Source organism: Pagrus major, chromosome 20 (genome assembly GCF_040436345.1).
Source record: "Pagrus major chromosome 20, Pma_NU_1.0".
Classification (NCBI taxonomy): domain Eukaryota; kingdom Metazoa; phylum Chordata; class Actinopteri; order Spariformes; family Sparidae; genus Pagrus; species Pagrus major.
This window is the reverse complement of record NC_133234.1, coordinates 4786598-4809639: the sequence shown is the minus strand read 5'-3', so window position 1 is coordinate 4809639 and position 23042 is coordinate 4786598. Positions and strand designations below refer to the sequence as shown.

At 41.2% G+C, this 23042-nt stretch overlaps 1 protein-coding gene across 6 annotated transcripts in view; it reads left to right on the top strand.

Annotated features, from left to right (window-relative positions):
• The window catches only part of csnk1db (casein kinase 1, delta b), a 100741-nt gene that overhangs the window by 16628 nt on the left and 61071 nt on the right, over nucleotides 1-23042 (top strand). For 5 of the 6 annotated variants that reach the window (XM_073489375.1, XM_073489372.1, XM_073489373.1 and 2 more), the window contains exon 2: nucleotides 20819-20929. In XM_073489375.1, coding sequence (XP_073345476.1) covers nucleotides 20819-20929 — 111 coding nt within the window. Of the gene's footprint in view, nucleotides 1-10023; nucleotides 10107-20818; nucleotides 20930-23042 lie in introns of those variants that run through there. The other variant, XM_073489377.1, reaches the window with a different exon arrangement.

Here is a 23042-nt window from a genome sequence, read left to right as displayed (position 1 = left end):
GACTTAGACAGATTTTATTGTCATTCTGTGAGCAACAAATGAACACAGAACAAAATTTGACGTTTCTCAGGGTCTGAATTGTGACAGGAACTTACATTTTTAAAATAGCTGCTGGTTAATATTGGTCAGATATGCAAACTGCTCTCATTTCAATGTGACAAATGAAACATTTGAATAAGTTCACATTTAGTGTACCTGCTCCTTGATATGGAGAAAGTTTACATTTGCTCTTTGGAAGATTTTGGACAGGCATGCGATGTAGGGCAAAACATCAGCCAGTAGGTAAACTGCTGCCACAAATCTGTACGTACACAACGTGTAGAGTCCCCTCACCACCGGACATCTTCTTAACTCTGCCTGCTCTGCCAGGGCCAGGTTCCTCTGTAGTGTCTCAGTGGCTTTGTGCTGAGAAAGCTAGCAGGTGTCCTATACCTCCTGGAAATGTTTCAATTAAAAACATAATGACAGTTAAAAACATAAAAACATAATGACTGTTAAAAACATAATGACAGTTATGAATAAGATAGCCGCCGGCTTCATTTAAATCAGCTGTTTGGGAGCACTTTGGCTTCCCAGTACAATATAAGGTGATGGCACGCAAGGGGAGGACCGGACAAAGACTGTCTGCTGGCGAAAAAGGTGCTTGAGCCACGCTACAGTGTCCCATCCCGTGCGCACATCAGCGCATCATGAGAATCCTCCTAATACATTTGTTTTATGTTTTATTCTATTTATTTTTTACTTTTACAACAGGAGACGTTTTTTATTTGGCAGTCAATTGGTGTCTGTTCAAAATAAATGAAAAAAAAGTCTTTTACATGTGATTTTTTTTTTTTTTTTTTTTTTTTTCCTGTTGTACCGAACCTGTACCGAACTGTGACCCCCATACCGAGGTACGTACCGAACCGTGACTTGTGTGTACCATTACACCCCTAATGATTAGTAATGACTCAGCAGAAGACAACTACAATGCTGTTAAATTACTCTGTTAAATCACTTACACCCAGAGTGGTGGAGATTGCCTTGGGTGTGGCTGTATGATTGGTGCTGTTTCTGGAGTTTAAGTGAAGCTCCTGAAGGTGGTCTTTGAAAATAGCCGTGTACCTGATGTTGTTTGATGAGTCCTTGCAGGCAAGTGCCAATCACAGCCACAAGCTTTGTGGCATTGTCTCCAAGTTGCTTTACAACCCCCGTTCACTTGACCTGAATGTAAATAAAAATGATTTAGTGACAGACATGGGCTACAAAAAGTGATTAAAAAAATTATCTACTGGTATAAATTAATTACCCGTCATAACAGCTGCTCCATCAGTCCTGAGTCCATAAAGTTTGTCTGTTGGTAGGCCCTTACGCTGTTGACTGCTGCCACAATAGTGTCTGCCTTTCCATCCAAAACAATGAACAGGTCCAGGAACTGATTAAACACGTTCCTCTTAATCCAGGAATCTGAGAGAAAAACACAAGTATTTAGTATTCAGTTCATTAAGACCCAGGAATTATGAGATTGTAATAAAATAAATTACATACCTGACATGCAGATCAAGTTGCCTGGACATGGACACATCCATGCTCTCATCAGCTTCCAGGCTAATTACCTGTGATGAGCTGATATAAAGAATCTGCTCCTAAACAACTTCTGCCAAAATCTCAATCATTTTGTCAATAATACGATGAGATCTGCAATTATTCCTCTGGTCAATCTTGAAATTGGGAAAAGGGGAAAAAAAAACCACTTTGTAAATTAAATTAGACCAAATTATAATCCATGACTATTTTTATTTTTAATGATGGCCAGGTGACCTTTACCTTCAATTTCTTGAAAAAGTCGCTTCCTTGAAGCTCAGCCAGGTTTAAAAGCTTGGAATAGTTTGTGTGGTGGGCCAGTTAATTTTTTTATGAGCCAGTACAGGCACTTGAAACCACCAACCACCGCCTCATGCTCCACAACAACTGTAGGCTCAATTGTGTCCATAACAGAAATACCTGTAAATGTCAATGCCTTAAAAAAATTACTTGTATTTATTCAAAACATATAACCTGCTGCTGAAGTGACCCCTACCAGATGCAAAAGATGCCTGGCATGTGATGCTTTCTTGATAGTGCTCTGTCGTGATGTGGCATTCTAAATAATCTTTCCTGTAGATTATTGCACTAAACTCAACAAATGCCCTTTGTGTACGGCCTGTCTTGGGTGCAGGCCTGTGTTGCCTGCACAATCGACAAAACATCCTTAAAAAAGTAGGGCAGTCATGAATCAAATTTCTAAATAGTGACGCATACATGAACAATATTTTCTTTGTGATCAATTTGCTTCTAGAAATCATGCACACATAAGACAACACAAAATTATATATATAATAAAATGGAAAAAGGAGAGAAAAAATTTATGACGGCACAAATTATGCAGATATCAAATTTGCTGTGCTGTGTATTGTATAGCCAAGTCTTAAGTTGGGGCATTTTCAGCCACTCCTGTACTTCTGTGCTTCCTTGATGCAGTTCTCACTAAAAGGAACAGAAAATAAATAAACCATTAGTCCAGAGAAATTTGCTTTTCTGACCTGCCTCTGCAACTGTGTTTGCTGCCAATCTCACCTATTGCTTTAGCCCTAGCAGCCTCAGCAGCATGTTCACTGCTAACCTTCTCCTCCTCCTCTACATCTCTTTGATTATCTACAACTGTCCCTTCTTGTCCTTCTCTTGCTTCAGCTGCCACAGCAGCACTGCTTGAAGCCTGGAACTATTCAAAACAATTTAATTTAATTTTCACACTGGTCGTATTGTTCAGTTTTCTTAAGTTTCTACACTGTTAATACCTCTGGTGCGTTCATCTTGAGGATGAGCCCTTTTCAGCTTCTGAAATATTCTTCAATACTCATCTGGATGAGGGGGCAAACATTAAGTACCAGAGTATAAAAGCGCCAGAATATAAAATTAAGCCAGGGTTCTTCATGGCACCAAATAGGGCAGTGCTGGTAAGTGCCAAAAAAATTTTGTTTGGTTATTTCATAACATTTTAAATTCATGCCAAGTAACCACAATTTCAGATACTTTAGGCTAATAAGTTAGGTTTATAACAAATCAAAAAGATTGGCAAAATGCGTCCTTTCAGTAAGTATATTTTGTGTTTAGTTTTAGTTTAGTTTAGTGTTTTTCAGTGGTTCTTAAAATAAAATATAACAACAATAAAAATATACTGATTTACAGTTAAGGTGCCAAAAATGAGAACTATCCTTTTAAAACTGCAATGTTGTTGTTTTGTTTTTTTTTAAAGAAAAGAAAAACAGTTCAGGATACAAATTAAGCCTTTAAACATCAAAACCATCAAGATGTGGCCCCATTACAGGGTAGTTCCATGGTATTAAATTTTGTTTTAATGAACACAGTTCACAGCCAGAGGCAGAACATTTCAGCCTCTTTCCAGCCATTGTGGGTCAAAACCACTGGCTCTGTGTTGATTAGATCTGGGACGATGGGGGCATGATGGCATGCTATGGGCAGACTACAGAGGTATGCAATATAGACCTACTACATACAACATTTAATGTAGAACCACAATTTATTATTATTATTATTATTATAATTATTATTATTATTATGTGAAAAAGAAATGTGACTTTGGGGCCATTTAAACAATCCTGCAGACTTTTTCAAGAAGATGACTGCATTATTTGGATTTATTCATACAGATGTTTCTCCTTTCATATGACCCGTTTGCTGTTGCGTTACCGTGGTAAAAGGTAGGGCTGCACTTGATAACTGTAAATGCTAGGTGCCAGCAGAGTGCTTGAATCCTGATGATGACAGTAAAATACTGATGACAGGATTTTACTTATACCACGTTTGACCACAATGTGCTCAGCAATGGCAGAGTGGCGCTGTCCATATTTCGGCTGGTTGACTCCAAAGGAAGCGGATGTATGTAGTCCAACGAGTCTAACGCTATGTTAGCATGACTGCTTAGGCTGATATTGAATTTTAACAGCTCTTCTGTGAACTATGAAAAATAAACTAAAGATGTATAACGTTAAGTCACTGTTTGTACTTGCATAAGCCTATAAGTGAAACATACAGTCTGAGGTGTACATTTATGCCCAGCTAGAAGGCAGTGAGGAGGTCGCTGTTAATTAGCTGTGGTAGAGTGCCGTACACCCACATTAACTTGGGATAACTTTCACCAGTGGTGTAGGTATACGTAGGGCTGTGCAATTAATCGAATTTTGATCGTGATTTCGATTTTTTGGTCAAACGATCTCCAAACTAATATAATCGAATTGAAACGATTTATTTGGCATTTTTTGTTGTACAGTGAGCCCAGAGATTTTCTGAAAGATACGCGCATGGGCAATTCAGTCCCTCCCCCAAAGCATTCAACGCGGCTCTGCTGACTGGCACTCACTCAAGTTACGTTTTTCTCTAAATTACATAATTACATAAATCGCCATCAGTCAACAGGATGCTGTCTGACTCTGTCACTCGCGGGGAGGGATGCTGTTTTCTGGGGGAAAGTTCACTAAGTCTCGGTCGGGAGAGCTGAATCACTGTGACAAACACTTGGTGAGTTTAAGTTTTTTGCCGGGGACAGACGCTGTTTTTCAGGCAGAAATGTGACGAAGAGTCGGTCGGACAGACACTTCTCCACTTATAACTGCGGTATTTTTTTCCTCATATAAGTTGCCAAAGACACGACCAGTTACTATGTTACTGTTGTTTGGTCCTATAACGTTGCTTTGTGGGACATTTCTCTTTATTTTGTTGAGTGAAGGATCTGTTTAGTTATCAGACATTGAACACCATCAGATTGACACACGCTCGCTCCGCACCGCTGGCTTATCTGTTCACACTGGTTCGGTTCGCCAATACTGCGCGTCAGACATCGATCTCAGATACACTGTATAATGTGACTCCTTATCCGTCAAATTCAGACAGGCACAAGAAAATAACAGCTGCCATTGGATACTTTTTAGCTAAAGATATGCACCCTATCGTTTGTCTTATTTGATTTTCTAAGTATATTTATTTTATTCATTAAATGTTTTATAGAAATTGCAGAACAGTTGGATACATATTTGTGTGTATTATTTTTCAATTTGAACATGTTGTATTTTTCGATTTGAACATTTTGTGTATTTTTTTGAGAGAAATGCTGAATAAATGCATCATGTTTCCAAACTAAAAAAAAAATCGTTTAAATAATCGTGATTTCAATATTGACCAAAATAATCGTGATTATGATTTTTTCCATAATCGAGCAGCCCTAGGTATACGCCATATAACTACTTTATATCAAAAGTGGGTTGTAACTCAAAACCAACAGTAATGGTAAAGTACAACCAGGGGAAGTGGTATATATAGCTGCTAGCTTGGAAAGCTACAATAGAGGTTGATACGGGTGAAACTTTAACCTGGTTATATCATGATAATGATCGATAGAGCGCTAGGGCCTGTGAAAAGCTAATTTCTTCAAGGAAAATTGAAGTTTATCTTCTTTCTCTGCTTCCATTCTGAGATGCAGACATAGTCAGGCACCGTGACAGCGACGTGATGAACAACTGAGGTCAATGAATGTTGAAAAAACTGTGATGAAGATGTGGAAATTATTATATTGTGTTAGTTTTTCCCAACATTAAAAATTTTAAGTGGTGGCGACCTGGAAATCAGCGGCGGCCGCCTCCAAAATTAATATGCAGGAAAAACCCTGGCTTATCCACTAACATGCACAGTTAATATTGACAACAGCTAAGTTACCAAAAATAATTTGCAGCAGCTTAGCACGAGTGTAGCTTGATTAGCTTGCGCTGTTAGCAGTGCGACAATCATGCGGTTAAGCCTTCGACATTCACAAATGCAGCTTTGCTCGTTGAGCTGCTGCTACCAACTTATTGTCAGCACACATGCGCGTTCACTTTCTCCTTTTTTCAAACACTTTTCCATTTAGCAGCTAATGTTACTTTACATCCTCCCTTAAATAACACATAAATAAAAAATGTATTAACAGGCTGGGATATAGGCTAAACTTCAAATAGCCTAACAAATAAAAGGCAATATGTCCTAGAATATGGCTTGCAGTTGCATTATTGCAAACTAAAGAACAATCTGAATTCAAGTCAGATACAGGATCTATTCAGATAGCCTAACAAATAAAGGCAATATGTCTCAGAACATGGCTTGCAGTTGCATTATCGCCGTAGCCTAACGCAATAAATAATTAAGCCTGCTGTACAGGATGTAAAATAAAGTAGTCTTGTGTGGTTTCTAAAACAAACATGGTCTGAAATACCTGAAAATAAAAAATGGCACACAGGCCAAATTGAAGGTGCATTTGCTTTAAAGAAGGGGGGAAAAAATGAGTTACAATAAATAGCCTATCACTTAAGCTAAATGCCTACGGCTAGTTAAGCATCATCAGCAGATTCTTTTTAATAAAGAGGGGTGTGATGTCCCATGGGTTCATCAGAGAGCTGTGCTGCTCTCTACGGGAGAGCATGCATGCATTGCTCCCTAGCAGGTAAGCCTGATTGAGGTGACTCAGCTCACCTGGTCAGTGCAGCTATTTAAACAGCTGCAACCCTCACTCTAACTCTCACTCTGCTTTGGTCCCTTGCAGGCATGCCATGTTCCAGACTTTTGGTGATATTGTTTTGAGTTTATCCTTTTGTTCACATCTGACAACACACCCACACATTTCACACTCATGCATATCATACACCGCTGACCTTACTGATTTACACATCCCATTTTGTAAATATGAATTGGGTTCTCTTAATTTGGTTTAATTTGGATTAATAAAACATTGTTTAACAACTAAACATGGTGTATTCTCACATTTTTGTCACGTCCTACTGAGCCGGGTCATGACAAATGGGGGCTCGTCCATTTAGGTTATATTGGTTAAAAAGCTTGTCCATTTAGGTTATGTTGTTTAAAAGCTTGTTTTGTTCCAGTTGCATGCTGGTTTTGGCTGTTCTTTGTCGACAGGGCTGTGTTAGTCTTGGGTATTTTGCTCTGGTTTCTGTTTGGGAGATATACCATTTGGTCTCTGGAGGCCTTGGTTTCTGGTTGTTGCCAGTTTGTTTTGTACCATTCAGAAAGTAGTTGTTACTGTTTTGATGCACTTTTGGACAGAGATTTCTTTCTTTCTTAGGTTGTAGGGCGCTTTCCTATAGGGATTGTGTCTGTCTGTTTTTTTTTTCCTCTTGTAGTGTGGTGAGAAAGTGGCGGGAGCAGTTCTCTCGGGTTCACATCCACAGCTGCAGGGGAATCGCCATTTAATGGTTGCTCTACCTGGCTGTTGGGCTACAGTCATTGCCTGTATATAATTGTGGGTATTAGTCAATGCCGTGCGTTAATACCCACCACAAGTATCACACAAAGTCTAGAGTTGAGCTTTAGCTAGCTTGTAGTAGGCAGTCAGGGGGAAATTCTCTGTCAAAGGCCTGCAATTACCCAGGTGTGTCTGGCAGTTAATGTGTTACTTTCTAAATTGGTATTTGAGATGGCTTCCTTGTCAGAGTTTTTTGAGATGCCCACAGTAGCATTTTTGAATTGCTGTAAAAAGGATCAGTGGAGAAAGCTGACCTTTATGACATTGTGGTTGCAGGAAAAAGTCGTAAAGAGGAGATCAGAAAAGCTGTCTTGTTGTCTTTGTTTGAACGTGGTATGTTGCAAAAAAGTGAGCTTGGGATGGAGCCAACATCAGTGTCTGCACTGGTAGTTGTCCAGGCAGTTGGTTTGACCTTTGAACAGCAGAAAGAGCTGTTAGCTTTGCAGTTTGAGCAGGAGAAGATGCATAGACTTCTGGACAGGAAGAGAAACTTGAGTTAGAGAAAATGCGGCAGGACACTGAGAAGATGAAATTGGAGTTAGAACATTCAAAGTTACAGTTAATCAGAGAGGGCAAGCTTGCTCCTGGGGGGTCTGGTACGCAGCATGTTACCTCTGTTGGTTCAGCATCGCGTAGTATTGATATCGCTGCTAACTTACGGTTAGTGCCAAAGTTTAATGAATGTGACCCTGATACTTTTTTCACCCTTTTTGAAAAAAAAAAAAATTTTGGCCTGATTCTGACAGAGTTCTTATGCTTCAGTGCGTCCTCACTGGGAGAGCCCAGGAGGCATATTCAGCTGTGTGTGGTGAGGATGACTTGGATTATGAAGCAGTGAAAGCAGCTGTGTTAAGGGTGTATGAGTTGGTTCCTGAAGCTTATCGCCAAAAGTTCAGAAATTGGGTGAAGGGTGATAAACAAACAAATATAGAGTTTGTCCGTGATTTGACTTGCCATTTTCAACGTTGGTGCTCTGCTGCTAAAGTTGATTCTTTTGTGGGTCTTTGTGAGCTTATTATATTGGAGCAGTTTAAAAATGCCGTCCCTCAACGTATTGCTACTTATGTAAATGAGCAGAAGCCCTCCACTGCACTGAAAGCAGCTAAGCTGGCTGATGACTTTGTCTTGACACATAAGTGCAATTTTGTAGAGGCACGCCCTGGGGGGGAGTGGAAAATTGGAGATACCAGCAATGTCAACTCCCGCAGTGGCGCAAAGTTTGTGAAGCCCAGTCTTTTGCGCAAGCCTGTATTAACGGGGCGACATGAGATCACCAGAGTGTGTAATTACTGCCGTGGGGAGGGTCATTGGAAAGATCAATGTCCACTTTTAAAGCCAAAAGTTAAGCACGGTTTGCCATTGCATGCTCCAGCTATGCTTTGTTTCACAGTTTCAGAGAAGCCTGTTTGTGTTGACCCTAGCGTAAGCTCAAGTGAAGTGTCCGATAAGGTACCCATTTGTGCAGTCCCAGATGAAGATTCTGGTTTTGAGCCATTTATTGCTGACGCTGTTGTTTCACTGGTTGGTAGTGATGAACATGTTACGATCAGGGGGTTGCGTGACAAAGCTGCAAAACACTCATTTATTCTAGACAGGGTGTTGCCTTTTTCGCCTAAGACAGAAACAGGTCATTTCATACTAATGAAGGGAATGGAGTTGGGCTCGATTCCTGTACCACGTAATTTTTTGATTCTGGATTGTGAGCTGGTCCAGGGCGTTGTTCCTGTTGGTGTGCGTCTGGAGTTGCCACTTGAGGATGTCTCTATGGTTTTGGGTAATGATCTAGCTGATAGTCATGTGTGGGCCAAGGTTCCACTGCCACCTGTATTTGTTCCCAAGCCATTAGTGTCTGTGGGGCTGAAGGAGAGTGGTCTGACATTGCCAGGGATTTTTCCAGCCTGTGCTGTCACACATGCACAAAGCCGTAAAGCTTCTGCTCCTGACCTGCCTAAGACAGGGTGTAGTACAGCGGAAGTGCTTTCTGAACATGTAGTTCCACTGCCTGATCTCCCTTCATCTGTTGCAAGACAGGACTGGGTAAAGAGTCAAAGAGCAGATTCTTCCCTGTCTGCATTGTGGGATGAGGCACTGCCTGTCAACAAAGTCAGAGACTTAGCCCAGGGTTACTTTGTTCAGTAGGACTTGCGAGTGCGTAAGTGGGTGCCCTGTGATGGTGTCTTCATGGGGGAGGCAATTTTTCAGGTTGTAGTGCCGAGTAGCTTTCGTGATGTGGTGTAGCAGACTGCACATGATGATTGTGGACATTTGGGCATAAAGAAAACTTATGACCGGGTTCTGTGTTACTACTTTTGACCTCGTTTGAAGCGTGATGTGTCAAGGTATGTAAAATCATGCCACATTTGCCAGCTCACCGGCAAACCCAACCAGGTGATTAAGCCAGCTTCTCTCAATCCCATTCCAGCACTGAGACAGCCATTTGAGCATTTGATCATTGATTGTGTAGGGCCTTTGCCTCCATCTAAGTCTGGTTGTGCTTATATGCTGACTGTGATGTGCCAAACTACGAGATATCCTGCAGTGTTTCCCTTGCGGACCATCTTAGTGAAGTCGGTAGTAAGGGCTCTAACTCAGTTAATTTCTACATTTGGTATTCCACGTGTGATTCAGAGCAATCCGGGTTCTAACTTCACTTCCCATATGTTCAAGCAGATCCTGCAGCAGCTGTGGGTGAAGCATAACCGTGCATCAGCATACCATGCGCAGAGCCAGGGGGCGCTGGAGCGTTTTCATCAAACATTGAAGTCAATGCTGCGTGCCTATGGTATGGAAATGGGGAAGGACTGGGAGGAAGGCCTTCCTTGGCTCATGTTAGCTGCCAGGGAGGTTGTTCAGGAAAGTACGGGGTTTAGTCCCAATGATTTAGTTTTTGGTCATTCTGTGCGTGGTCCTTTGGCCATCCTGTGTGATGGTCTAGTTGAGAGTGATCCCCCTAAAAAACTATATATGTTTATGTATGTATATGTATGTGTATATGTATATACACATATATATGTATGTATATATATGTGTGTATATATGTATATATGTATATATATGTATGTATATGTATATATATATATATAAATATATATATATATATATGTATATATATATATATATGTGTGTGTATATATATATATATATATATATATACTGAACAAAAATATAAATGCAACACTTTTGTTTTTGCTCCCATTTTTCATGAGCTGAACTCAAAGATCTAAAACATTTTCTATATACACAAAAGACCATTTCTCTCAAATATTGTTCACAAATCTGTCTAAATCTGTGTTAGTGAGCACTTCTCCTTTGCCAAGATTATCCATCCACCCTCACAGGTGTGGCATATCAAAATGCTGATTAGACAGCATGAATATTGCACAGGTGTGCCTTAGGCTGGCCACAATAAAAGGCCACTCTGAAATGTGCAGTTTTGCTTTATTGGGGGGGTCTGGGGGGGTCAGAAAACCAGTCAGTATCTGGTGTGACCACCATTTGCCTCATACAGTGCAACACATCTCCTTCGCATAGACTTGATCAGGTTGTTGATTGTGGCCTGTGGAATGTTGGTCCACTCCTCTTCAATGGCTGTGCGAAGTTGCTGGATATTGGCAGGAACTGGAACACGCTGTCGTATATGCCGATCCAGAGCATCCCAAACATGCTCAATGGGTGACATGTCTGGTGAGAATGCTGGCCATGCAAGAACTGGGATGTTTTCAGCTTCCAGGAATTGTGTACAGATCCTTGCAACATGGGGCCATGCATTATCATGCTGCAACATGAGGTGATGGTCGTGGATGAATAGCACAACAATGGGCCTCAGGATCTCATCACGGTATCTCTGTGCATTCAAAATGCCATCAATAAAATGCACCTGTGTTCGTTGTCCATAACATATGCCTGCCTATACCATAACCCCACCGCCACCATGGGCCACTCGATCCACAACGTTGGCATCAGCAAACCGCTCACCCACACAACGCCACACACGCTGTCTGCCATTTGCCCTGAACAGTGAAAACCGGGATTTGATGAGCATGCAGATGAGCTTCCCTGAGACGGTTTCTGACAGTTTGTGCAGAAATTCTTTGGTTATGCAAACCGATTGTTGCAGCAGCTGTCCGGGTGGCTGGTCTCAGACGATCTTGGAGGTGAACATGCTGGATGTGGAGGTCCTGGCCTGGTATGGTTACATGTGGTCTGTGGTTGTGAGGCCGGTTGGATGTACTGCCAAATTGTCTAAAACGCCTTTGGAGACGGCACAACTCCGGGAGGACTTGTTGTTGCCATGGTGCACATAGCGCATGCTTATGCCGCACATTATGGCAGAAATCCATGAATAAATTTAGATTTAAAAAAGCAATAATTACATGAAATACAGGTTGTTCCCGAAGCTCGAGTCCGAGTCAAGTCTGAAGTCTTTTGGGGTGGAGTCGCAAGTCAAGTCTGAAGTCACTGTTTGTGCGACTTAAGTGCAACTCGAGTCCAAGTCTCAGACTCGAGTCCCCATGTCTGCTCAGTGGTCCAAAGTCCTCTTTTCAGATAAAAGTAAATTTTGCATTTCATTTGGAAACCAAGGTCGCAGAGTCTGGAGGAAGTGTGGAGAGGTACAGAATCCAAGTTGCTTGAAGTCCAGTGTGACGTTTCCAGTCAGTGATGATTTGGGGAGCCATGTCATCTTCTGGTGTTGGTCCACTATGTTTTATCAAGTCCAAAGTCAACGCAGCCGTCTACCAGGAAATTTTAGAGCACTTCATGCTTCCTTCTGCTGACAAGCTTTGTAGAGATGCTGATTTCATTTTCCAGCAGGACTTGGTACCTGCCCACACTGCCAAAAGTATCAATTCCTGGTTTAATGACCATGGGATTACTGTGCTTGATTGGCCAGCAAACTTGCCTGACCTGAACCCCATAGAAAATTTATGGGGTAGTGTCAAGAGGAAGATGAGAGACACGAGACCCAACAATGCAGACAAGCTGAAGGCCGCTATAGTCAGCTGCAAATATGGTTTGACCCAGAAAAAAATCTAACAAAAGGTTTCTCAGTGGTTTACAGTAGTATCAGATGTACTTAAAAACATACTAAAAGTTTACTAAAGTTTGACTCCAAGAAAGGCCGCATTTTCAAAATGGCGGCCGTCAGGTCCTTAAAATGACCATTACTCCTTTGTGCTCCTTCTAGACCAGGAACATTGGTGCCTGATACATGTTTTGGCCATGTAATATTCTAATTAGCATATTTACATGATAGATAAGTGATTACAAGTACAATTGTATATTAAAGCAACTGGTTACAGGTGTATTTATGCGAAAAATAAGTACAATTTTCCTTAAGTAATTGCATATTTCTCCTTTCTCATATCGTTTTGCCTAGTGTTGGTGGTTTCTGTGGTTCATAACCATTCTTTTGATTCAAATAAAGAATAAATTCATTAGAACTGTGTGGTAGTCAAAACAGGGCTGCCACGTTAAGGCTCAGTACCGCTAACCCCTTTTATTTTTTTGTTTTTTATTTTTTATATATTTTTTAATATTTTTTATAATGCGTTTTGTTTTTTTTGCCTTTTGTTTTTTATATTTTTTAAATACTTTTCTTATTTATACATATCTTTTTCTATTTTCTTCACTTATTTCCTCTTATTCTGGCTTAATTTTTTTTATACTTTTTTGCACTGTGACCTTCACTAGATTTACCATTAGTCGTCACACTCTTCCTCCCATGGAGGTTGATTATATTAATTCTCACAATTCCCAACTTGACATGGTCCACAAGCAGGCATGCATTGTAGTCCATATGCCCTGCAACTGCACCGTTGTGTTCGGCAGGTAGTTGTGCAATTACAGTGGATCATCTGCAGGAGGCTTTCTGGGGCAGCAGTCTTACTGGTCATAACTGGCAGGAACCGGTTGTCCACCAGTTTCCATTCCCAATCCTCTGTGTTAATGTCACCTTCCTTTCTAATCCACACCATGATCTGGAAGTAAACTCTTTGGCAGTGGTATTTGGTTGAGGACTCAGTTGGAGGCAGACGTTCTGGGGTAACAAATGATTTGGTGGTAACGATTTTCTTCCTAAAAAGGTTGTAGCGTAAAGAGGCAAGTGAATCGGTACTCTTTCTGCCAAACAACACTGACATTGCCTTGGTCCCATGGTCCTCTATGACATTCCTTGCTTGATGTGGGAGGCGTGAATAAACAGCAACTGGGAACACAAGTCACGACCCAGGACTTGTTTCATCTCACTGATGTTGTACACTTTAGTAGCTTTGGACTTGTCTGAACGAAAATAGAGGCCTCTATTGTTCGTCCCAGCATAGTAGAGGAGAAGAATGAGTAAGTCTGTATCCTCCCCTATCAAGGTTGTGGGCTGATGTTCTGAGGCCTTGACTGCAGCTTTGACAATGTCCACGTCTGCATCACCTGATGCATTGATAACAGTGCAGCCCTTCTTCTCCAGCTCCTCGGTCATAAGATTGATAAGTCCTTGTTTGTTGCAAGATCTGGAAAGGAAATCATCCTTTCTTCCCACAAACTCAGTCTCTGCATTGAAGTTAACGATGGGGTGAACCAGGGAGCCACCGTCAAGGACATAATGCTCAGTTGGTGGGATGGAATCCAAGACAGTTTTGTTAGATTTCTTGCTTGAGAACTCCGTGACTGCCTGCGCTGGTTGGGGCTTGTTGGCCTTACGGAAGATTTCCTTGCCTTCGAACAGGGCTGCCGGAAATGAGCAGAGCTCATAGCTAATTACATCTTCCAGTGAAAACTGTCCAGTTTTCAACATGATCAGGAACCATTGGAACAGCAAAGCAGGATCAATGGTTAGGTCTTGGGCAACTTTGATGGTGGAGTCATCTGCAAGGGTTTTTGCCCGGTCTTTCCGTTTGAAGGATATTCCAAAAACGGGTTTTCCAATCATCTTTTCAATGATCTCATTGCCAACAGTCTCAAACTCATGCACATTCACCTCCTCTTTGGCAACAACACCAGTTACAATGTTTCTCAGAGATGGGTCTGGAGAGAATGGTGTGCAAATGCTAAACTTTTCCTTGATCTTTTCTAGATCAGAGTGATCTCATTTCATTCTTGCTTTTGAGGATTCTCGGTGCTGGTCGTGTAGGTGAGGTCATTGAATTCCTGCATGGCGTTGTTGTATTCAGATGTGATGGGTGTAGACACGGTCCACAATGCTCGCATTTCTTCAGTCATTCCACTTCCATGGGTCAAGCCTCCACTGCTTTTCAAGGATCGCATCAATGTCTGCTCGATGACAAGGTCAGAGCTAAGGCCTGCCCAGTACTGGTTGCTGCGGCGGATCACATGGAAACCCCTGGAAAACTTGTTATGTACATCAGGGTGTCTGGTCTCGAGTTGGCACATTTCTTGGAGGTAGAAACATGCTGATTTCAGGTAGTTGTAGTGCCCAGTCCAACATTGCGCGCAAGTGCATCTTCCAAGATCCTGTACGATCTGCTTTGATCAGAGCTCGGGCTGTCTGCAGCATCTTTTGATAGTTTACCCACAGCCGGTTGGTTTTTGACCTTGTGCTAAGGTCTGCCCTCTTTGTGTCCACCTTTTCCTTGATTTGGTTGAGCATATCTGATGCTGCAGCACTCTCCAAAGTTGTTTCTTTCGTTACCATGGATGAGTACATCTCTCCAGCTTGGTTCACCATTGACTCAAACTGTGAGTCATCCTCCTGCAGCTCTGACACAACCAGGTGATTGAGACACCTGTCCACCAGCAAATATCCACGAAAAGCTCTTTGAACTGACTTTCCAGTCATCATGTGCTGGATGGCATTTGATCCATAGACAACTTCCATAATGTTCCTGAGTCCTGTGCCTTCCATCAGTGTGCCTATTGCACCAAGTAGCTTCATAAAAGTATGAAAACCTCCAAGCATTAAGACTATGCTTTTCAGGGGACTACTCTGTGGTGCATCAATGATGATCTCTGCTGCTTTCCAGTACAGGGGCTGATCAAATGTAATAATGGGTGGAGCATTGTGTTTGATAGCCAGGTCACAAACAAAATCCAAGGTGGACAAAATACACGTTTTGTCTCCAGAGTACAGGTCAGTCATTGGCAGGAACACAACTGATGATTGGCCTGGATGTTCTAGTCCTTGATTAATGATATGCATCATTCCCTGCCACCCTGGGGTTTCTTGTTTGAAGTTCAGTGAGAGCTCCCACAGGACATCAACTGTTCTGTCACAGTTGATCAGTGCTGGGAGGTCGTTGAACACGATGGTTTGGCACACATGTTTCGCAAAGCGATATTCGATGACTGGGATTTTACTTTGCACTGCGAAATCTAGGTTGGTAATGTGTCTCCTTGGAATGAAACGGTCCTTTTTTCACCCTGGAATGATTGCTGCTATGATTCCCATTCCGTGGAAGGTCCCCTTACCATCAGTAGTAAGGGTGTTGTGGTCAACATTGTCCCCAGCAAAAAGAAGTGTCATGTCCAGCACATCTATGTCATCCGCTAACATATCTGCGGCAACTGAATCTGCTGCATTCTTTTCAAAACACAAAACTTCCTTGTATGATGAAGCAAATCCCATTCCATGAAGGGTATCCACCAGGAATTGTGACCGATACATATGATGTGCCTGCACTGCAAGGCCAAGTTGTAATGGAGCTACCACAGCACGTGGTCGTGCTGCCTGGACAATTGCCTGTCCAATTCCTGCAACCTTTCGGCTTGTCTCCTTACCCACAAAAAGACCATTCAAAAGTGTACGGAGAGTCTCAGGAACAAACGAAAGGGCAGAGTCAAGCTCAAGTGACTTTGTGCTCGGACACTGATCCGTAACGGACGGGACATTGGACTTGATATCACTTTTGATCAATCGCGCAGCTGTTTGATGGAATGGTTGTTTCTGGAATTCCTCATCCTTTTCTTGTTCGCTGAAATAAGATCGTAGTATTTGTGATGTCTTCTCTCTCATTGTCACTATGTCATGGAGGCTTTCCCCTTCAGTGAAATGTACATTGTCCTGGTACTGTTCTCTCAATTTTCTCTTGAGGTATTTATTTACATATGGTTCAGAATCTGGGTTTCTCAGAGATTCCTTCATTTTGTCTCGAAGATGTGTAATTGTCAACTGTTCCTCATCATTACTCTCGAGGTAAGAGCAAACTTTCATGAATGCCTGCTCCTGATCTTCATTTTTGGGCCGGCCAGACTTTCTGCGCTAATACTACTGCATAAGTGGTGGTAAACACAGTATGCAGCATGTAGATCACGGCCATAATACTCGATCCTGCCTTTCACAGTGAAAGCCCATTGATCTGCATGATTGTCACAACACTCAAGAATGGACTCTGCGAGCGTATCAGTCTTAACACTACTTGTGTTTTTACTTCCATGTGTTATCGTAGTCCCACAGAAAAGACAATCGGTTTGGCTGTTGAAAGGACCAGTTGCTACTCTGGCACTTCTTTCTGGTGGCTCAGCTTTATTCTCTTGTTCGATTTTAATGTCTTTTTTATTTATGTACTTCTGTCGATATTTTGAGTGTACTATTTCACCAGCGGAAATGTGTACGTTGTCGCCTCTTTGTACACTTGCATTATTGATTCCATCAGCTTCCTTCTGATGAACCTTAACCACATCAGAGCCATCTCTTAATTTTTTACAGCAAATGGGGCAAGTTTCTTGGTTTACAACAACATGACTCATGGTCAAAATTGCATTTGGAGTGTACTTTTTCCTCAAGCTAATTCAACAATGTCATCCTCTCTTAACACACTCACATTGTTGGCCTTTTTCATGTGTTAGAAATCTGTCTAATGTTCTTTTGACACCCCCATAAAATGACACTAAGCATTTGTTGATGGTTTAAGTAGTCAAGGATGAATTTTGTTTGAGCAAAATGGTATACACTGTGCTGCCAACAACATTTCAATGAGGCAAGTAATATCAAATGTCAGTATTCTCTTGCACCAACTGATATTATACCTTCCTTTTGCTGTGGGAGAGGGGCGGGTCTATCTGTCTGTCTATCTATCTGTCTATCTATCTGTCTATCTATCTGTCTGTCTGTCTATCTATCTATCTATCTATCTATCTATCTATCAAACTTTGGTAAACTTTTAGTATGTTATTAAGGACACCTAATACTACAAAACACAGCTGAGAAACCTTTTGTTAGAATTTTTTCAGGGTTAGGTGTTCTATCTAAGCAACCTCAGCTTCCGTAACAGCTCAGCAGTGCCACGCTGCATTGATGCAGTAATTCATGCAAAAGGAGCCCCGATCAAGTACTGAGTGCATATACAAGAACATACTTTTCAGAAAGCACATTTCTGTATTAAAAATCTTTTTTTTTACTGGTCTTAAGTAATATTCTAATTTTCTGAAATACTGAATTTTGGGTCTTCATGAGCTGTAAGCTATAATCATCAAGATTAAAACAAATATATTTTGTTATATTGAAATATTTCACTTTGTGTGTAATTAATGCACAATATATATATACAAGTTTCACTTTTTAAATTGAATTACTATAATAAATTAACTTTATCACGATATTCTAATTCATTGAGATGCACCAACACCACGTCAGTTAAACTTCAGAGATATCAATCTGTCCATTTAGGAAGCGTGTCAGATTCACCTGCTTTGGTGCAAATGAAAGTGACCAGAGGTGCAATGGAGAGGCAAAAGTCAAGACAACCCCCAAAAAGGGAACGGTTTTGCATGTGGTGGACACAAACAATTGCTCTCTCCTTATCCTTCCTGACTGATTTCTCTCTAGTTTTGCGTTCTGCTAGTGTCCTTGTCACTACTGGTAGCATAAGGCGGTACCTGCAGCTCAATCAGGTTGCACAGGTAGTCTAGCTCTTCTAGGATGGCACATCCATACGTGTGGTTGCAAGAAGGTTTGTTGTGTCTCCCAGCACAGTCTCAAGAGCATGGAGGAGATACCAGGAGACCAGCTGTTACGGTGGAGAGATGGACAGGGCCATAGAAGGGCATCAACCCAGCAGGAGGTCCGGCATCAGCTCATTTGCGCGAGGAGCAACCTGAGGAGCACTGCTAGAGCCCTACAAAATGACTCCTGGCAGGTTACTGGTGTGCATGTTTCTGACCAAACTGTCAGAAACAGACTCCATGAGGGTGGCATGAGGGCTTAACGTCCTCTAGTGGGAACTGTGTGCACTGCCCAACACCGTGCAGCTCAATTGGCATTTGCTAGAGAACACCAGAATTGGCAGGTCTGCCATTGGCACCCCATTCTCTCCACAGATGAGAGCAGGTTCACGCTGAGCAGCTGTGAAAGTCTGGAGACGCCGTGGTGAACATTGTGCTGCCTGCAACATCACCCAGCATGACTGGTTTGGTGGTGGGTCATTGATGGTCTGGGGAGGCATATCCTTGGAGGGTCGCACAGACTTCCATGTCATAGCCAACGGTATCCTGACTCCTGTTAGTTACTGAGATAAAATTCTCACAGCAATTGTCAGACCTTGCGCTGGTGCAGTGGGCCCTGGGTTCCTCTTTGTGCAGAACAATGTCCGGCCTCATGTGGCCAGATTGTGTAGGCAGTTCCTTGCTGATGAAGGCATTGATGCCATTACATTGAGTGGCCCTCTCTTTTCCCTGACCTTAATCCAATTGAGCATTGATGACTTTGCCAAGTACTGCCACAGACCAGCCAGGAATTCACTGATGCCCTGATCCAGGTCTAGGAGGAGGTCCCCCAGGACAACATCCACCGACTCATCAGGAGCATGCCCAGACATTTTTGGGAGTGCATACAGGCACATGGGGGCCATACACACTACTGAGTCACATTATGAGTTGCAATGATAAAATTCACACAAGTTTGATCAGCCTGTGATTTCATTTTTTACTTTGATTTTCGGTGTGATTTTGAATCTAGCCCTTAATGGGTTGATGATTTTGATGTTTACAGTGTACATCAGTAAAGATTTTCAATTTGAATAATTTGTTCATCAAGATCTGATGTGTTTAAAGTGTTCCCTTAATTTTTTTGAGCAGTGAATAATAATCTTGAATTATAACTGTTGATGCATTAATAAGTGGTCATGTTCATAACTTTAGGTGCAGCAGTTAAATGATGAAATCATTTTAGTAACTTTATATACTGCTGGGTGGCTTACCCTATGTAACATAACATAAAAAACTACACTAGCACTGGCTACACTTTGTTAGAGAAAGATCATGATCTGGTTTAATAGAGAAAAGTCAGCAGCGACATGAGATGTAAGGTGTTTTTTAATTAACATTTACCCTAAATTATGGTCTTTCCCCAGCCTTAACCAAAGTGATAAAAAGAGACGGTTACTAAAAGAACCACAGACAGGAGTCTGGACGCAATCTGGACTCTGGAGTGACAGTCCTACTACAACTCCAGCATGGCATATTTTATTTGAGTCACTCAAAAAGTCTAAACATCTGTGTCGTATAATGGAAAATGCAACACTTTCAGTGGACTTGACAATAAATTTGCTAATTTGCATTTGTCAAACACTGGAGATGAGTCTCGACTCTCATATACCCCTTTTCCACCTGTCAAAAATCCCACTTAAACCCACTAAGATCAGGCTTTTGTGTGTAAAGGGAATGTGTACACGTGCCATTTACACCCCAGTCAATTGACTCTGAAGCAGACACAGGTTTTTATCACCCCGGCTCGGGTTTGATCTAAACGTAAGATCTTAGTAAACGCTAAATTCTGTAGTGCGAAGTGATGATGCGTTATCAACATCATGTTGTGGCACATAAAAAAGGAAGGAATTTGGGATAAGGTCTATTCAAGGATGTTTTATTACTGGACACAGTGTTGGAGGCGGAGCCCCGTTCATTCCTATGAACGCTGCTCAGTGGTGTTTTAAAGCCAAAAAAGCTTGACTTCACGCGTATGAAAATACCTGGATTGCCGAGCGAGCTGGCTAACTTGAATGGGGATAAAATAATTTAATCTTGCAGCTCTTCTAGACTTTCCAACTGTTATTGGATTGAATGGCTCAAATTATGATAGTGAAACGAGTCATTCGTTGGGATTGTGACACGCCACAGAATTTATCCACTGTTTTGCTTCTTTCACAATGGGTCTATTGTTGTTTTCTCTTCCGTTACAACTGTTTCCGTGAAACGTGATGTCAATGGCGTACAACTAAACAATTCATTTCACAGATGGGCTGTCTTGCCTGCAGGAAGTGGGAATGGGGTCAATAGGTGATTCTTGCGGGTACCCACATTAAAAAAAACCTGTGTAGCCCCACTTATTTTGGTGGAAATGCGGTAATACTAATCAACAATTAATAAAGCCTAAATAAGTTGCCGGCTGCACTTCACTGAATAGCTGACCTTTTGGCTGGCAGCTGGCAAGCGCTGCTATCGAAATCACAGCGATGTATATTTCTAAAACTTTGTCAGATAAAATCTGTAACTAGATGCCAGTAGGTTTTGGAATTTGATGAACTGATCCCATCATTTGTCCTTTTTCAGGCACAGATATTTCAGTGGGCGAGGAGGTTGCAATTAAGTTGGAATGTGTGAAGACCAAACACCCTCAACTCCACATCGAGAGCAAGATCTACAAGATGATGCAAGGAGGAGGTGATGTATCTGCTTTGATGCTGAAATCCTTATATTTCATTGGACTTCTCTTCTCCATTTCAGCCTAAGTTTTCTCATTTCCATCTACTCATCTTTTCTACCCTCTCTCTACAATAGATTTTTTTTACTAGTCTTGTACATTGTTGCATGGCAATTTTTTTCTTGCCCCAGTGAGCCTCAATCTGCTTTTGATTCTCTCTTCCTTCCACTCATCACTGTCTTCCTCCTCCATGCTAAATACACTACCAGTCAAAAGTTTGGACACACCTTCTCATTCAATGTTTTTTAAATTTTTTTATTATTTTCTACATTGTAGATCAATACTGAAGACATCCAAACTATGAAGGAACGTGTATGGAATTATGCAGTAAACAAAAAAGTATATATATATATACTGTATATGTATATGTTTTATATTTTATATTCTTCAAAGTAGCCATTTTCTCAGTTATATTCACCTGGAATGCTTTTCCAACAGTCTTAAAGGAGTTCCCAGAGGTGCTGAGCACTTGTTGGCTGCTTTGCCTTCACTCTGCGGTCCAATTCATCCCAAACCATCTCAATTGGGTTTAGGTCGGGTGATTGTGGAGGCCAGGTCATCTGACGCAGCACTCCATCACTCTCCTTCTTGGTCAGATAGCCATTACAAAGCCTGGAGGTGTGTTTGGGGTCATTGTCCTGTTGAAAAACAAATGATGGTCCCACTAAGCACGAACCAGATGGGATGGCATGTCGCTGCAGAATGCTTTGGTAGCCATGCTGGTTAAATGTGCCTTGAATTTTTAATAAATCACAACAGTGTCATCAGCAAAGCACCCCCACACCATCACACCTCCTCCATGCTTCACGGTGGGAACCACACATGTAGAAACCATCCGCTCACCTTTTCTGCATCCCACAAAGACACGGTGGATGGAACAAAAATCTCAAATTTGGACACATCAGACCAAAGTACAGATTTCCACTGTTTGTAATGTCCATTCGTTGTGTTTCTTGGCCCAGGCACTTCTTCTTCTTGTTCTTCCTCAGTAGTGGCTTCTTTGCAGCAATCCAACCTGATTCACGCAGTCTCCTCTGAACAGTTGATGTTGAGATGTGTCTGCTACTTAAACTCTATGAATAATTTATGTGGGCTCTAATCTGAGGTTCTGTTAATTTGTGGTTTCTGAGGCTGGTAACTCTAATGAACTTATCCTCTGCAGTGGAGGTAACTCTTGGTCTTCCTTTCTTGGGGTGGTACTCATGAGAGCCAGTTTCATCATGTGTTTGATGGTTTTCACAACTGCACTTGAGGATACATTTGAAGTTCTTTATTTTCCGGATTGACTGACCTTCATGTCTTAAAGTAATGATGGACTGTTGTTTCTCTTTACTTAGCTGAGTGGTTCTTGCCATAATATGGATTAGAACAGTAGGGCAGTAGGGCTATTCACTGTATTGAACTGTGTACCAACCCTAGCTAGAAATTCCACAAATTAATTCTTGACAAGGCACACCTGTTAATTGAAAACCATTCCAGGTGACTACCTCATGAATCTGATTGAGAGAATGCCAGAAGTGTGCAAAGCTGTCATCAAAGCAAAAGGTGGCTACTTTGAAGAATATAAAATATAAATCATATTCTGGTTTGTTTAACATTTTTTTGTTTACTACATAATTCCATGTGTTCCTTCATAGTTTGGATGTCTTCAGTATTGATCTACAATGTAGAAAATAATAAGAATAAAGAAAAAACATCGAATGAGAGGGTGTGTCCAAACTTTTGACTGGTAGTGTATTTATGTGTGTGTGTGTGTGTGTGTGTGTATGATTATATGATTTTATATATATATATATATATATATATATATATATGTATGTGTATATATATATATGTGTATATGTATATGTATATATATATATGTGTATATGTATATGTATATATATATATGTGTATATGTGTATGTATATATGTGTATGTATATATATGTATGTATGTATGTATATATATATATGTGTGTGTGTGTGTGTATATTTATATTTATATATATATATATATATATATATATATATATATATATACATACTTACATACATATATACACACACACACACACACATATATGTATATATA